General features: G+C 49.8%; 1 protein-coding gene across 1 annotated transcript in view; it reads left to right on the forward strand.

Annotated features, from left to right (window-relative positions):
• The first annotated feature begins 580 nt into the window (after positions 1–580).
• The window catches only part of Slc22a1 (solute carrier family 22 member 1), a 30,332-nt gene continuing 15,700 nt past the window's right edge, over positions 581–15,212 (forward strand). Inside the window, exons 1-6 of the mRNA XM_055615974.1 lie at positions 581–1,152; positions 8,367–8,470; positions 8,893–9,047; positions 11,138–11,306; positions 13,275–13,389; positions 13,519–13,625. Of these exons, the coding sequence (XP_055471949.1) occupies positions 739–1,152; positions 8,367–8,470; positions 8,893–9,047; positions 11,138–11,306; positions 13,275–13,389; positions 13,519–13,625 (1,064 nt within the window). The 5' untranslated portion in view covers positions 581–738. The remainder of the gene's footprint in view (positions 1,153–8,366; positions 8,471–8,892; positions 9,048–11,137; positions 11,307–13,274; positions 13,390–13,518; positions 13,626–15,212) is intronic.

Raw genomic sequence — 15,212 nt, forward strand, 5'->3', positions numbered from 1 at the left:
CTTGGAGAAAAAAAGATCAGAATCATTGAGGTGAAATCTTCTGGGATATGTTTACTCAGAGTCAGGGCAGAAGAGTTTGTGTTATAGAGGCGGCCAAGGTTGTACCTCAGGCTGGCAGCTGAACTTGGTGATGTAAGAGTCACGCAGGTGGTGCTGGTTTTGAAGGCGTGGAGAGGTCGAGGAGAGCAGCTGAGGCTTGGCACTGTGAGAGGCCAGGAGAAGCCATGGGGGAAGGTGCGGTAGTGGAGCTCCAGGACTGAAGGGGTCACAAAGAGACCTCAGACCTCGCTGCTGTGATTATAGGTGTGCACTGCCATGTCTGGTTTATGGGCTGTCAGGGATTGAACCCAGGGCTCCATAGTCTACCGGCTGACATACCTATCCGGCAGAAGACTCAGTATTAGAAATGCTCTTCAGAAGATCCTGAGAAGTACGGGGGGTAGGAGGGGTGCTCAAGCCTGTTTGCTTGCTTCCTCCTCCCAGGCCAGGCCTTGGCTCACTTCCCAGAAAAGTAAACAAGGGTTCAGGTAAGCCTGGTGTATCCCTGCCCCGGCCCTCACACTGGTATCATGGGACAAAAGGTTATTCCTGGTTGGTTGCCTTCCAGAGGTATCATGCTTGGGCAGCAACTTGATTTCAAGCTGCCACAGTTCCGAGAGCTTTAAATGAGGCACCGTATGAAGCCCTGGTGGCAGTCCACAGCAGGTCTGGCTAAACGGGTGAGGGCACGACCCAGCCATGCCCACCGTGGATGATGTCCTGGAGCAGGTTGGGGAGTTTGGCTGGTTCCAGAAACAAGCCTTCCTGTTGCTATGCCTGATCTCAGCTTCTTTAGCTCCCATCTACGTGGGCATCGTCTTCCTGGGCTTCACCCCTGAGCACCGCTGCTGGAGTCCCGGGGTGGCCGAGCTGAGCCAGCGATGTGGCTGGAGTCTGGCAGAGGAGCTCAACTACACAGTGCCGGGCCTGGGGTCTGCGGACGACGCCTCCTTCCTCAGCCAGTGCATGCAGTATGAGGTGGACTGGAACCAGAGCACCCTTGACTGTGTGGACCCCCTGTCCAGCCTGACTGCCAACAGGAGCCGCTTGCTTCTGAGCCCCTGCCAGCATGGCTGGGTGTACGACACTCCTGGCTCCTCCATCGTCACTGAGGTACTAATGGGCTCTGCGTTTTGGGTAATGCAGAGACCTGAAAGCAAATCTTGGGTGGTTCAGTGTCTTTTCAGGCAGGAAGGAGAGGTCCAACTTCCTGTGTGCTGAGCAGATAGCAGCCTCTTCCTTGGCCCTCTGTTTTCTTCTCACCAATTGATGACCCTGAGGGATAGGTGTTAATTGGGGAGCTTGAATTTTTGTTTTGTTTTTTACATTTACTTATATATATATATATGACTTTGTATATGTGTGTGGGTATGTGCATGTCTCGGTGTGTGTGTGTGTGTGTGTGTGTGTTTATGCGTGCATGTGTGCATGCACACACGAACTCACCAAGGTCAGAAGACAACTTGTAGGAGTTCTCTCCTTCTACCCTATGGTCTCAGGGACTGCACTCAGGTCATCAGTCGTGGCAGCAAGCACCTTTAGCGTTCGAGGATTCTCACAGGTGCAAGCATCACCTTTTCTCCTTTAACTTGCTGCCTCATCTCAGAATCTACAGTCTTCATCATACCTGCTGCCCTGACGCTGGAATCACCTCATCCCCTTGTGTATCAACAAATGGTCTAAACGATGCCCATTGGGATAGTATGGGAATTGCCTTGTCTTGGGTAAGGCTAGGTGATGCCAGCTATCTCTCTTCTTAGCTGAATATCTCTGCACAAGTTACTTGGTTTCTCTGGGCCTTGATTTCCCCGTAGGCACAATCAGTGTTACAGTAACTCTACCCACTGTATTGTATGGGTCAGCTGAGAACTAGGAAGATGATCAGCAGATATAAACACAATTATGGCCTGGGAGGTGGTGTGAAGGCTCCATCAATTAGTTGACGGTATGTGCGCCTCACTTTGAAAAGAGTCTTTTTGTTTTCGTTTTGTTTTGAGACAGAGTCTTACTATGTAGTCCTGGCTGCCCTGGAATTCCTCTTTGTAGATGAGGCAGACCTTGAATTTACAGAGATTGCCCTGCCTCTCCCTCCTGAATGCTGAGATTAAAGGCTTTGCCACCATGCTGAGAGAGAGAGAGAGAGAGAGAGAGAGAGAGAGAGAGAGAGAGAGAGAAGAGAGGTTAGTAAAAACTGCCCCTGGATGTTTGCCCCCTTCATGGACACCCCTTTTTGACGGCACAGGCAGTTTGTCCCACAGGGAGGCCTCAGGAATAAAGGTCTAGGCCACATCGCTCCCCAGTCATACCCCACCCCCACATGCACACAGGACTTCTTGGGATCCCTTCCTCCTTTCCTTTACCTTAATGGCTTTAAAGTCAATACAGGTAGGGCTGCGGCTGGATGGAAGCCCAGTGTCCCTTCCCCCTGGCCTGCTCACTGCCCCTCCTGATCACCTGCAGAGTGAGTGCTGCACACTTTGATTTATGTGCTTGGATATAGACGTGGGTCCCCAGCCATCTTTCAGTGACAGACACCAAGAGAAGATGGCTCCCTTTGCAAGGATGCTCTGCTGGGATATCTAGGAGCTGACCAACAACGGCCTCCTTGGTCCCAGGATACTGTTTGCTTGGGCTCAGACTAGCCTCCAACTCACTATGTAGTCAAGGAGGACCTTGAACTTCTGATCCTCCTGCCTCTGATCTGTAATCCCTCCTGAGTGCTGGGATTACAGATGTTTATGTGCCATGATGTAGTTTAAACAGTCCTGGGACTGGAACCCAGGACCTCATGTATACTAGACAAACTGCTCTACCGAGTTACATTCCCCAGGCCCACCTGAGCTCTCTTCGTGGCCTCCTTGTCATCTCCCACCTCTTGTGAAGCCTTCAGCCCTAAAACTATCTTGATTCTGAGCCACCCACTGGGTCTAGATGGAACTGCTCCTCTGCCTCAAGAAGACCAAAGACTTTTTATCTGACAGAAGGGCAGGGTTGCTGTGTTTAGCGATTAAAAACAGGGCATGCCCAGGTAAAGTTGAGATAAACAACCATTGTTTCTATGTAGCACAGGCTGGCCTCACACTCACAGTGACCGCTTGCCTCAGCCTTTCAAGTGTTGGAAATGAAGGTATGAAGCACCAAAGCTGGCTAACACCTTTTAATAGATACATATATGTATGTATGTATGTATATATATATATATATACACATACATATATATATGTATGTGTATATATATATACACATACACAAATATTACATGGAATGTATTGTAATAATTATTATGCAATAAAATTATGTAATAAAACTATATTTTATTATATACTATGTGATAAAAATCCTATTTAATATTTCTATTTCTAACATCAGTTATCAGAAGAAAATATTGTATATTATCCACAACTTCATTGTTCATTAGCACAGTCTGGGCAACACGAGACTCTCTCTTAAAAAACAAAACAAAGAAACCTAGAAAAAGATAAAAATGAGAAACATCACTGAACACAGGTGTCGTGGGACAGAAAGACACGATGCAAAATGTAGCTGCTGCACGGGGTTTATGTAGTGTCTAACTTAAGGGTTCTGGCTTAGGGGATTGGGATAGGAAGCTGTGGCACTCTGGATGGGAACCCAGAGGAAGCAGAGACCTGGACAGGTAGACAGGAGGTGCCCTACCAGGGCCAGGGAGGAGGGATAGGTGCAAAATGACAAAGCGTTGTAGGAAGAATTGACACAGGGAGGCTTCAGCAACTCCAAACTAGAGCTTGCCGGGTATGTTGCGTTGTGTAGTGGTATTCAGGGGGACAGTGAGGACCTGGCTTTAGAGAAACATGCCGTGCCTGGCTGACTTTGAAAGCCAGCAGCATCGTCTGGAAACATTCACGGGTAATGAATGCCTCATTTGGTAAAGTGCCTACTGTGCGACCTCGGGCAGCGCTGTGTAAACGCAGGATTTGTGTCCAGGCACTCCTGCTGTAAGTCAGGTACGGTAGCACATAGCTGTAACCCCATTGCTCCTCTAGTGAGATGGGAAATGAAAACAGAAGAGTCTCCCAAACCTTGTGGGCCAGCTAGCCTGGTATACGCGACTGCAAACCAAGCGAGAGAGAGCCGGTGAGATGGCTCAGCTGGTAGAGGTCCTTGCCACCTAGCCTGACTACCTGAGCTCAGTCCCTGGAGCTCATACGTTGGAAGGAGGGGACCAACTCCTGCAAGTTGTCCCCTGATGTAAACACCAATGTGTGCACACACAGAAACACACACACACACACACACAGTAAATATATAAAAGAGAGACACCCTGTCTTAAACAAGGTGGAAGGTGGGGACTGGGATCCAAGGTTGTCCTATGATTTCCACATGTATACTATGGCATACTATGGCAGTCACACACATGTGCGCGCACACACACACATACATTTTACACACAAAAAGATAAAGTGGAAATTGATAGAGGAAGGAACTTAATGTTCACCTCTGGCCTCTGTGTGCAGGCACACACATATGTGGACACACACACAAACAAGTACATGTGCATGTAACACCTACATGCCCAGGCACAAAAGAAGCTCAGCTCTGGCAGGGCAAGAGGGCAGTGGAGACTGGTCTAGACTAGACAGGGGCTTCCTTTCATTTACTTTCCCCTTCGTCTGCTTTCAAACTAGCCTTGACCCAGTACTTATCCCAGAGATCGGAAGCTAAGCATGGTTACTCATTTCTGCAGAACTAATTTTTAACTCCTCACTGCCTTGGACATTGGAACTTGCTTTAGGGAGTAAGATGGATGACCTTTGTTTAGGTCCTACCCCAAGACTAGGGAATTGGGCTCATAAGGCTCCTCGGGGGGAAGAAATAAGATGCTTGTTAGCTTTCACTTCCCTTCCCCATCCCGTGAGCCCCAGCTTCCCCGCAGGCCCCACACCAGGCCACACACAGCCTCCTGCCCCACCAGCTGTAGGCATTGAGCAATAGGGATCAGCCTTTGAACAGGGTGAGCCGAGGTGGCCACGTTGGTACTTCCCAAATTTACTTGCATTCATGATCCATTGAGGTAGACCCCACGGAGGAAGGGTGTTTGGACAAGGGCCCTGGGAGACTCTGATGAGGCAAACTGTGAAGGCTGTGCACTAGAAAAGCTGCCTCCCCCGGTGCAACCCCAGCAGGGATAGCAGATGGGCCCGGGAATCCCTCCACCTTGCCTTTTGTGTAGGTTCAGGCTTGCTCTAGGGGCACAGATGTGCCTAAACTGCAATGGATGGGTGGGGTTTGGGAGCTCTAGGCATAGACACTGGCAAGGCTCAGGGGGTGTTGGCCATCAGGGAGCAGTGGCATTGGAAGGTGAGATTGAGTCGAGATGGTGGGCTTCCTCTGGATGGCATCTGTCTGGACCCGTACACAGTCCCATGGTAGAGCGACTACCTCTACCTTTAAGGAAGGGGACAGAACATCATACAGCAACACTAACTTGCAAAGATCAGATTGAAAACCAACAATGGCCAAGAAGGGATCAAAGTGAGGCCTCGGGGCACTGGTCCCAAGGGCCTTCCCTTTTCCTGTGACTTTAGTGACAGATTGTCACAGGGCACAGAGTGGAGCCACAGAAGGATGGTTGGGTGGAGGAAGATATAGGGCTTTGGATGCTTGGTCAATACTCAAGACTGTCTGTCCTGGTGGTCCTGTTGGTAAGGCACAGGACAAGGAAACCCAGAGGACTCAGCGCTGCAGAGGGACGCACGGAATGGTTGTGAGACATGTTCCTCATGAAGGCGTGGATTAGATTGGCATAGATGGAGAGAATAAGAGTGACACTGTGTGGGTGCTTGTCACCTCCCGGGGCGACAGATAGCAGGGTCTGGGCACAGGCGGTAGGTAGGTGGAAAGGCTGCTTTTTCTTCCTGGTGTTGAGCGGCAACACACGATCTCATGAATCTTTCAGAAAAAAGAGGGGCCATGTCAAAGAATGCACGAGCCAGCCACAACCACCTCAGCCAGCTGAGCACAGTGTCTCTAAGATTTGTGACAGGACAGCTCCTATGCCAGCCTTAGAATCACGGGATGAGCTAATAAGATCTTAGCATTTAAACTAAAACGGTTCATCATTTACCAGTCTCTTACCTCCAGGGCTCACAGCAGCCTGGGGGGTGGGGGTGGGGGTGGGACGCAGTATGAATACTTTCGACTGGGAAACCAGGCCTGGAGTTGCTGAGGGACTTGTTGCTGTCATATCTCACAGTGTATGCTACAGCCATGGCTGCACAGCACAGAGCAGAGCAGAAGGACAGAGAGGGCAGGAGGGCAGGGAGAGCTGTGCCAGCACTGGGGAGGGCAAGAGGCTCTATGCAGCTCTAGTGCCCAGCCTCCTGGGGGTCTGTTTTGTCTGCCTGCCTTAGCTCTCAAGAGACAGTGACCTGCTGTTACACAGCCCGAGGAGCCCTGCTCAGAATATGCCCTATCACCCTGTGTTTTGGACTAGTGCAGAGGGCAAAGAATGCCTTGTACACACAAATAAGCACTGGAGAAGCTAGGAAAGTTAAACAGACAGTTCACCTCTTCAGCAGAATGGGGTCGGCAGCTGCTGGTTCTGGAATGTCAGGAAGGATGTAGTCTTATAACCTGGCTGTCTGACGAGACAGGAGCTGCCCGTATCTTCCGGAATTTTTGTTTTTACTTACCCCAGACCCTTTCCTTTTAAATCTTGAGAACCGTTTTTAGACCATAAAGCCCATTCTTATCAGTGATGTCACTTGTGCTTTACTACAGCTAAGTGACTCCTGTGCTATCTCAGGGCCAGGACTCTCCCAACACCCACCGGCTTTTTGTTTACCTCAGTCAGTCTCCCAAGACCCTAAATCTTGGGCGTTATCTCTGAGTCAACAGTTCCCATTCTCGTGAAAGAAGCCAGATGTGCTCTGTAAAGACTCTCAGTGTAAACACGTCTTAAATTGTGGTGCATGTGGGGCTGAGTTAATTGTTATCAGAATACCTCTTTACAAAATTGTGCTGTGTTTAAAGATGGCCAGAGTCTGGGAGTCCCGATCCAGCACCGGTTGCAATAAAATCAGCCTAGCTTCTCTTCTTATCTCACCCTGATTGTTCTTTTTCTTGTTTTTGTTTTTTCCCCTGCCTGCTGTAAAGCCTGTAGGGAAAGCGTCAGAGGTCAGGAAGGGCCTTCAGAGAGTGGTGCCCTTCTAAGGATGTCCTTTTTCTCTGTCTTTTCCTCAATTCCCCCCACCCACCAGCTCTTCCCACGCCAGACTCCTGCTACCTCTCCTACTTGAGCCCATAAACCTAGCTCCCCCATGTCCTGTCTCTGTGTGGGTCCTTCTGTTTTGTGGCTGCTCACAGTAGCTTTAGTAATTAGTCCAATTAAGTATATCATATCTACATGCCCTGAAAAACACGGCATTTTTTTTTTTTTTATACAGGTCTCATGGAGCCCTGACTGGCCTTGAACTTACTATGTAGCTGGGGATAGGCGTGAAATCCTGAGTCTCCTGCCTCTACCTTCCTGTCTATACTCCCTCAGTGCTGGTATCATAGGCGTGAGCTACCATGCCTGGATTTACATTTCCTTTGTTATGTACTTGGCTCTGTTTCTCTGGTTTTGTGTGTGTGTGTGTGTGTGTGTGTGTGTGTGTGTGTGTGTGGTATGGTGTGGGGTTTGTGTGTGTGGTATGTGGTGTGTGTGTGTATATGTGTGTGGTATGTTTGGTGTGTGTGTATATGTATGTGTAATTGTGGGGTGTGTGTATTATGTGTGTGTGGTATGTGTATGTGGTCTGTGGTATGTGTGTGTGTGTGAGGCAGGGGCTGTCTCTGCACACATTGCTCTCCATTTTGGCTAGCCTGGCCGCTCAGTAAGTCCCTGGGAGCTGCTCATGTCCTCTGCCCAGCATTAGGGCTCTAGGTGTATACTGCTGTACCTAGCTCTTTCCACACAGGCGCTGAGGATCTGAACTCTGGTTTTCACACTTGCACTCTTTACCCACTGAGCCACCTCCTTGGACCTTGGTTGTATGTCCCTATGGAGAGCTTTCCTGGCAGCCATGACTCCTTGGAGGAGTTCTTGCTTCTTTTCGAATGACATATTCTCTGGTGGTAGCTAACTATCAATGGCAAAGCCAACAGCAGCTGTCTTCACAGACACAAAGGTTTTGGAAAGAAGCTGGGCATGGCAGTCTAGGCTTATGCTGAGGTTTTAGAGGAGGCTGATCTCCTCCAGCCCGAGGAGATCAGCTGTGCGGCAGTCTGCTCTGTCTGGCAGAGGTTGGGAGTAGGGCTCCGGCTTTCCCACGATTCTCAGCTGTTTTCTCTCTCCACTGCTTCAGTTTAACCTGGTGTGTGGAGACGCCTGGAAAGTGGACCTTTTTCAGTCCTGTGTGAACCTGGGCTTCTTCGCGGGCTCCCTGGTGGTGGGTTACATTGCAGACAGGTATGTGAAGGCGGTCCATTTGAGCCAGACTTTGGAGAATGGACAAGGGTGAGGTGTGGCTGGCCAGGATCTGTTGCAGAGGATGGTGCAGACAAGATATGACATTGGGGGCTTCAGGCTACTAGGGCTGCTGGCAGAGAAGCTGGGCATTTGTGGAGAGGGTGTGCAGATTGGACAGAGAAGCGGGGCTTTGAGCAAGGAGGTGGCCATGGGTCATTTTGATTTGCAACCAGCCAAGTCTCATCTGTTTGTGGGCCTGGGCTCATGCCAGAGGTAGGCATTCTAACTTAGACACTTGGAGTTTGGAGCTGTATCTCCATGGTCTATGAGGTGCACAAGAAGGCTGTCAGGTAGGCAAGTGGGTAAATGCAGGCTTGGCCTCAGATTCTTAATCTCTCTCTTACACTTCTTTGTCCCTGCAGGTTTGGCCGTAAGCTGAGCCTCTTGCTGACCACTCTGATTACCTCCCTGTCAGGCGTGCTGACAGCTGTGGTCCAAGACTATATCTCCATGCTGCTCTTTCGCCTGCTGCAGGGCATGGTCAGCAAGGGCAGCTGGGTGTCCGGCTACACCTTGAGTAATTACACAAGGGCTGAAGGGGGGGGGGAGTGGGTGGTGTTCCTGGGTCCACGAAAGAGAGGGATGAGGTAGTGGGGTACAGCAAGGTGAGTCAAATGTGAATATGAAGGTTTGGGGAGCAGGGGATGTTTGTGGGGTCTAGGGAAAGGGAGGCAGTTGGATGAGAGAGAGAGGGGGGAAAAGAGAGGGAGAGAGAGAGAGAGAAATAAACTAGAGCTGTTATTGTGTAGGCATAAGATCCTTTTCTCAGCAGTCATGCTTTATGAAGGGAGAAGAAGGAGGTGCAGAAAATGAGATAGGAAGACGAATATTTTAATGTTGTAGAAAGAATTCACAGCTCCTCCAATGCCAGGCTACAGACACAATTGACTTGATGAAAACCTAGACAGACACGAGATATCTAGATACGGGGACAAAAGGAGGGTTATGCCTTGAGAAATAATGACTCACTAGTGAGGTTCAGGTAGTTCAGACTGGTCTGTGACACCTGTTTACTGATAATGAGTGACTAAGACGGGCAGCTCAGAGCTGAATCCACATTCCAGGTCTGTGTAGCTGTAGGGTTTGTGATTTAGTCTCTTGGAAATGAGGATAACAATGTCACTTTCATCCTGGGGCTTGTTTTGAGAAGTAGGCATGTTACTGGGTATCCAGTCAGCCCAGAGCAGTGCCATGTCTGTGAACATCGCTGGTGCTGATTCTAGGCACTGTGATAGAGGGCCAGGGCACCAAGGTTGATAAGATGTCCCTCCACCTCCTTGGATCTCAAGGCCCGAGAGGGGCTTACAAACAGATGCCAGTGTGGATTTAGCTGGGTGTGATAGAAGTCTCAGGAGACTTTTGTCCCCTGGAGCTTCTGTTGGCACCAGGATACTCTACCCATCCCCTCTTGCTCACCAGTGGCTCTTTCTCAGTCTCCTTTCTTGACCACTTAATATGGCAAGACCTCAAGACATTGCCCTTCTGCCACTCCAAGGTTCCATCTGTGGACCCTCCTTAGTCACATACACCACAAGCCCCATCCTTCCATCACCACCTCTATCAATCACCCTATTCCTTCAGTGAATCTTGTTAGTGGCTTCAGTTTCAAAATATTTCCATAAAAACCCACTGGTCCTGGCCCTACCATTGCCTCGTCTCCATGGATACCTCCTAGCTTCGTGCAGAGTTGGTTCTCAACTCCTCAACCTAGGGAGCCTTTGTGGACCTGCTCTGCTGCCCATGGTGCCACACTGAGATGGAAGTTCTCCTAGCACCCTGCAAGGCCTCCAGGATTTCCTGCTGTTCCCTAACTCAGCTTTACCTCTCTGCCTTTGTACCCTGCTCATCCCACTACCTGGCTCTCTGCATGGTTGCTTTACCGCACCTTATGGCATCTTTGCACCAGGACTGCTGTCCTGCAGTATCTGTGAGGTGAAGCTGCTCCCATCACTAGTGACTTTGCTCCATCCAGTCACATGACCACCAATCCTGTGTAGAACTGCAGTCCCTCTTCACTCAGAGCTCACCACCCCTGCCCGCGCTTCCCTCCTTTTTCTTTCTTACTTTGTCTCCACCAGGGAGTGTCACATTCCACTCAGTGTTTGATAGAGGGTAGGGTCACCAAGGTAGATAAGATATCTCTCTCTTTCTCTCGTATGTCTCCCACGTGTATATGATCCGTTTGGGAACAAGAGGCTCCATTTGCCTTCCAACCCCAAGAACAGTACCAGCACTAGAATACTTGTGGAGTCCATGAACGCACCAGAACCCTAGGAGATTTTCTAGCTCAGCCTGGAGCTTCTGTGAATATTTGGGGAGGAGAAGATTGAGTCTTGAAGCGTGGCAGGGGATATATATATATCAAATAAGAAGGCAAAAAGAGGAAAGCAAGAGAAAACCTGGCAACAAGCTGTCCTGATAAGCCTCAGTCCCCTGACTGAGTGGCATTAGGCCTGGGAGAGGGGAAAGAGAAGTAGAAAATCTACAGATGAAGAAAGAAGTGGGTGAGGCAAGGCCGGAGGTTGAGGAGAAGCAGGAGGTGGGAGCAAGCCTCCCTCTAGGTCTTTCTTTTCCGGGAACAACCTCTGACCACTGTCTCTTCTCCAGTCACAGAGTTTGTCGGCTCTGGCTACAGAAGAACCACGGCAATCCTGTACCAGGTGGCCTTCACAGTGGGGCTAGTGGGGCTCGCCGGGGTGGCCTACGTCATTCCGAACTGGCGCTGGCTTCAGCTGGCAGTCTCCCTGCCTACCTTCCTCTTCTTGCTGTATTACTGGTAATGTCCCCCTGCCAGGAACTAGGTGGCTCTGCAAGATCTTCCTGCTCCATGCTGTGTCTGCTTGCAGGGCTAGGCTGGGGGGCGGGGCATGGAGGGCTGTGTGCCGACCTCTCCCACTACAAAGGTCACCTTCAAAGAGACAAGAGTCTGCACTATTACTCCTGTGGTCTGATGCTTACATGCTACGCATGCCGTTCTTTTGATATGTCCAGGGCTCCTCACAGTATGGGCTCAGGAGCCCTTACACAGAACATGTCCAAATTCACCCCACCCTCAGATACACAGGATTGATGCAACAAGGAAGCACAGAGGCGGCCCACCCATCTTGTAGAAAGCCAAGCCAACCACAGGGAGACTGGCCTCAGGGAGGCAGCTCTGGGCCAGTATCTAACCAGTGTTTGCCAGAGGCCCTGGGAAACCTTAGAGATAGTCTTCATACACTATCTAGGGCTGGGTGACAGACAAGAATGGGATCTTAACTACCATGGCCGCTACATTCTGCACTCCCCAGAGCCTCTCTAGCAACACTGCTTTAAGTCAGGTTGGCTCACTTTGCTGCCTGCTTTCCCTCCTCGTCTCCTCACTTCCTGTCTCACTTCCTGTTTCACCGTATCTCCATCAATGAGGCTCTGTCCTGCATCTCATCTAGCTACACAATAAGGAACTTGGCCTTAGTTAAAAGAACGTATGGGTAAATAAATGAATGGAAGGGCTCTACTGGCAGCCCTCTCTGGGGAAGCTGCATACTGAGTCATTCCAGAACAGGGACACCCCCAAGGAAGTGTCAATCTTTTTGTTTTTCTAAGACAGGATTTCCCTGCATAGCCCTGGCCAACCTGGAACTTGCTCTGTAGACCAGGCTGCCCTCAAATTCAAGAGATCCTCCTGCCTCTGCCTCCCTAGTGCTGGAATTAAAGGTGTGCAACCATCTGCCCAGCCTAAAGTGTCAATCTTATTAGCTGTGTGTGCTTTGCAAATCGACAGAGCTAGGCTGTTCTGTGCACGGGAGAGGGCGCTGCAGCGAAAGGTATCTCACCCCTGCAGAATTTGCCAGCTTTGCTGAGGACAAATCTTACCATGAGGGACACTGGGCCAGATCCAGCCTCTCCATGGAAGCTGTTACCTGTGTGGGTGGATGAGGCCGGGAGGAACTTGTCCCTTCCCTGCCGAGTGAAAAGGAGCTTTCTGGCATAAAGGACCCTGGCTATATATGGACATTTAGCTAGGGGGAGTCTATGGCATTGGAGTCTCATCTTTGAGCTGCTACTTTCCAGTCCCATGTAAAACAGAGCTCAAACTGGATGTGGTGATGCATGCCTGCAAACTCAGCACTCAGGGTCTGGGTAAGGGTAAAAGATGCTGAGGCAGAAGGATTGTCATAGGATCCAAAGTCATCCATAGCGAGTTCCAAGCTAGCCAGGAATACATACAGAGACCCTGTCTCCACAAGAACTTAGCCTAAAACTCAGAAGCAATAAGATCCTATTTCAAAACAAAGAGAAAGAAAAATAAAGATGAGAGGAGAAAAAAAGAAACAGCATGCTGTCTATCTGATTTGATGGCAAGCAAACCCTATGGGAAATAGCATGGGCATTGTTCAGCAGCCCTACTATGCACACGATATATGTAGGGTATGTGAAGCTCCTACTCAGCGCATTTCCTCTGGAATAGGACTCCCAATTTCTAGGAGAGATGGGACCTCACTTCACAAAAAGAAGGCTTCAGGGGGAGCCCTGACTCCCTTCTGCTTTGGGAATCTTAGCCAGTGGCCTCAAGTATCAGTGACCTACAGAGCTCAGGCACACAGCATCTTGGGGATGCAATCTTCATAAGCGTCTTGTGAATCACAGTCCAACCCAAGGATTTGGGGCTGCTCTGAGCCACGCACCGCACCACTCTTGTCAAGGGTTCGATGGAGGCGAATTCTTGGAGAAAATGCCCTGCATTTATGAGCTGTGTCCGCAGGTTTGTCCCAGAATCCCCGAGATGGCTGTTGTCCCAGAAGAAAACCACCCAAGCAGTAAGGATAATGGAGCACATTGCTGAGAAGAATGGGAAGTTGCCTCCCGCTGACCTGAAGGTACTGAAGTTAAGAAGGAGTTCTTCCCTTTGTGGGGTTGGGGCTGCCTCATGGTCTGCTTGGGGCCTCTCCCTGGGAGACTGTAGTGTGAATGTGGACCTCGTGTAGTGATAACCGAGTTTCTCCCAGATGCTCTGCGTTGAGGAAGATGTCTCGGAAAAGCTGAGTCCTTCATTCGCCGACCTGTTTCGCACTCCCAACCTGAGGAAGCACACCCTCATCCTGATGTATCTATGGTAAGCACCCATGCCCTTCCTACACATCTCCCGGGTCTGCTTCGTTGCTGTCCAAATTCTGGGTGCCAATAAATCTGTTGAAAGAGCACAGAGAGGAGCTGAGCAAAGTTGTTGCATCAGAATCTTCAAAAGGCCTTTTTTGTTCTCTTGTTTTAGTAAGGATGGGTGAGAGGTAAACACAGAGAAGGGTGAAGAAGCACAAAGTTTCTGAGGCCACCCCAGTCTGAACCTCTTATCTTCTGGGGTCAGCTGGTTCGGGGTAGGGGAGGAGGTTCCGATCGCTCAGTGCTGCTAAGGAAGTAGTACACTTCCTCACATCTGAAAATCTTGTGACTCACTTCTGGGCCCTTGTGTACCCTGGGTTCATGGATATGGACCTTGTAGCACACAGTTGCACTTTTTCCTGTGCTTGCCAAGGGTGGTTTGTGGCCCCTGCTTATTTTCATGAGGAAGACTTCTATCTGTTCCCCCAGGAAGAATTCTGTCTGTCCTTAACGTATGGCTGTCTCCTCAAGATGAACTGAATCTTAGGCTACTCCCTGAGCAGTTAAGGTTGAGTTGCTGGGCTCTGGGCCTCCTCTCTCACGCAAGAACTGCCCTGCTGTCCTGTTTGCTTTTCCATGTTAATTTTAGTGGAACAAAGAGCCGAGCTAGTAGGATGATACCTGGCGCACAGTAGGTCTATGGTAAATGTTTGCTGAATGAGTAATGATGGTTCCACGGATTCCTCCGATCTTTTTAGACACTGAGCTCACCACTCCTCCCCTGCCTTGGTGCCCTGCACCTCTCTCACTGGGGTCCTGTGCTCAGCCATAGCTGTTATAGCCAGCCATGTGTCTACTCTGTGTTTGCCTCAGCACTGTGTCTCCTCCACATAGCCCTGGTGACCCACCACAGATAGGGACAGTGGCTTGCTCTGATGTCCTGCCCAGGTTTGGCGTCTGCATCCCAAGCATACTCATGCCAAGGAGGCATCTCTATTTTCTTGCGCCCGTCACCCAGCCCCTCAGCAAACCCTATATAAACTTGGCCTCGAAAGTGTGCAAGGTTCTTCTATTTCTCGCATGTACTCTTTAACCTGCAGGGAGTGCTGCGACAGGCCATCTCACATGGGCTTCAGCAGCCTGCATTAAACCCACCTCCCACAGGCTGTGCACTTTCCCAAATGTTTCCCGTGCTTTCCACTGGCTTCTGAATCCAACAAGAACGGAGCTGTCTTCCTTCTTGTGACAGCTTGGCCTCCAGTGGCTCAGACCCTGGACGACTCTCGCCATCTCCCTTCCACCCCTTCTACCTGCTTATTTTATTTGTGTGTGTGTATGCATGCATGTATGCATGGATGTTGTATGTGTCCAAGAAGCCTGCGTCTACATCTTGGCCACGTGACCGTATGAGAGCACCTGCTCCAGTCTGTGACACAGATAACTCACCAGTAGTGTAATAAATAATATGCCTATTTCATAGGCATCCAGAAACGAGGGAGATGATCTTTGTAAAGGGCCCGGAACAGTGCTGGACATAACTGCAATATATATATATATATATATATATATATATATATATATATATATATATATATATATATAT

Source organism: Psammomys obesus, unplaced genomic scaffold (genome assembly GCF_907164565.1).
Source record: "Psammomys obesus unplaced genomic scaffold, mPsaObe1.curated_primary_1811, whole genome shotgun sequence".
Lineage (NCBI taxonomy): Eukaryota > Metazoa > Chordata > Mammalia > Rodentia > Muridae > Psammomys > Psammomys obesus.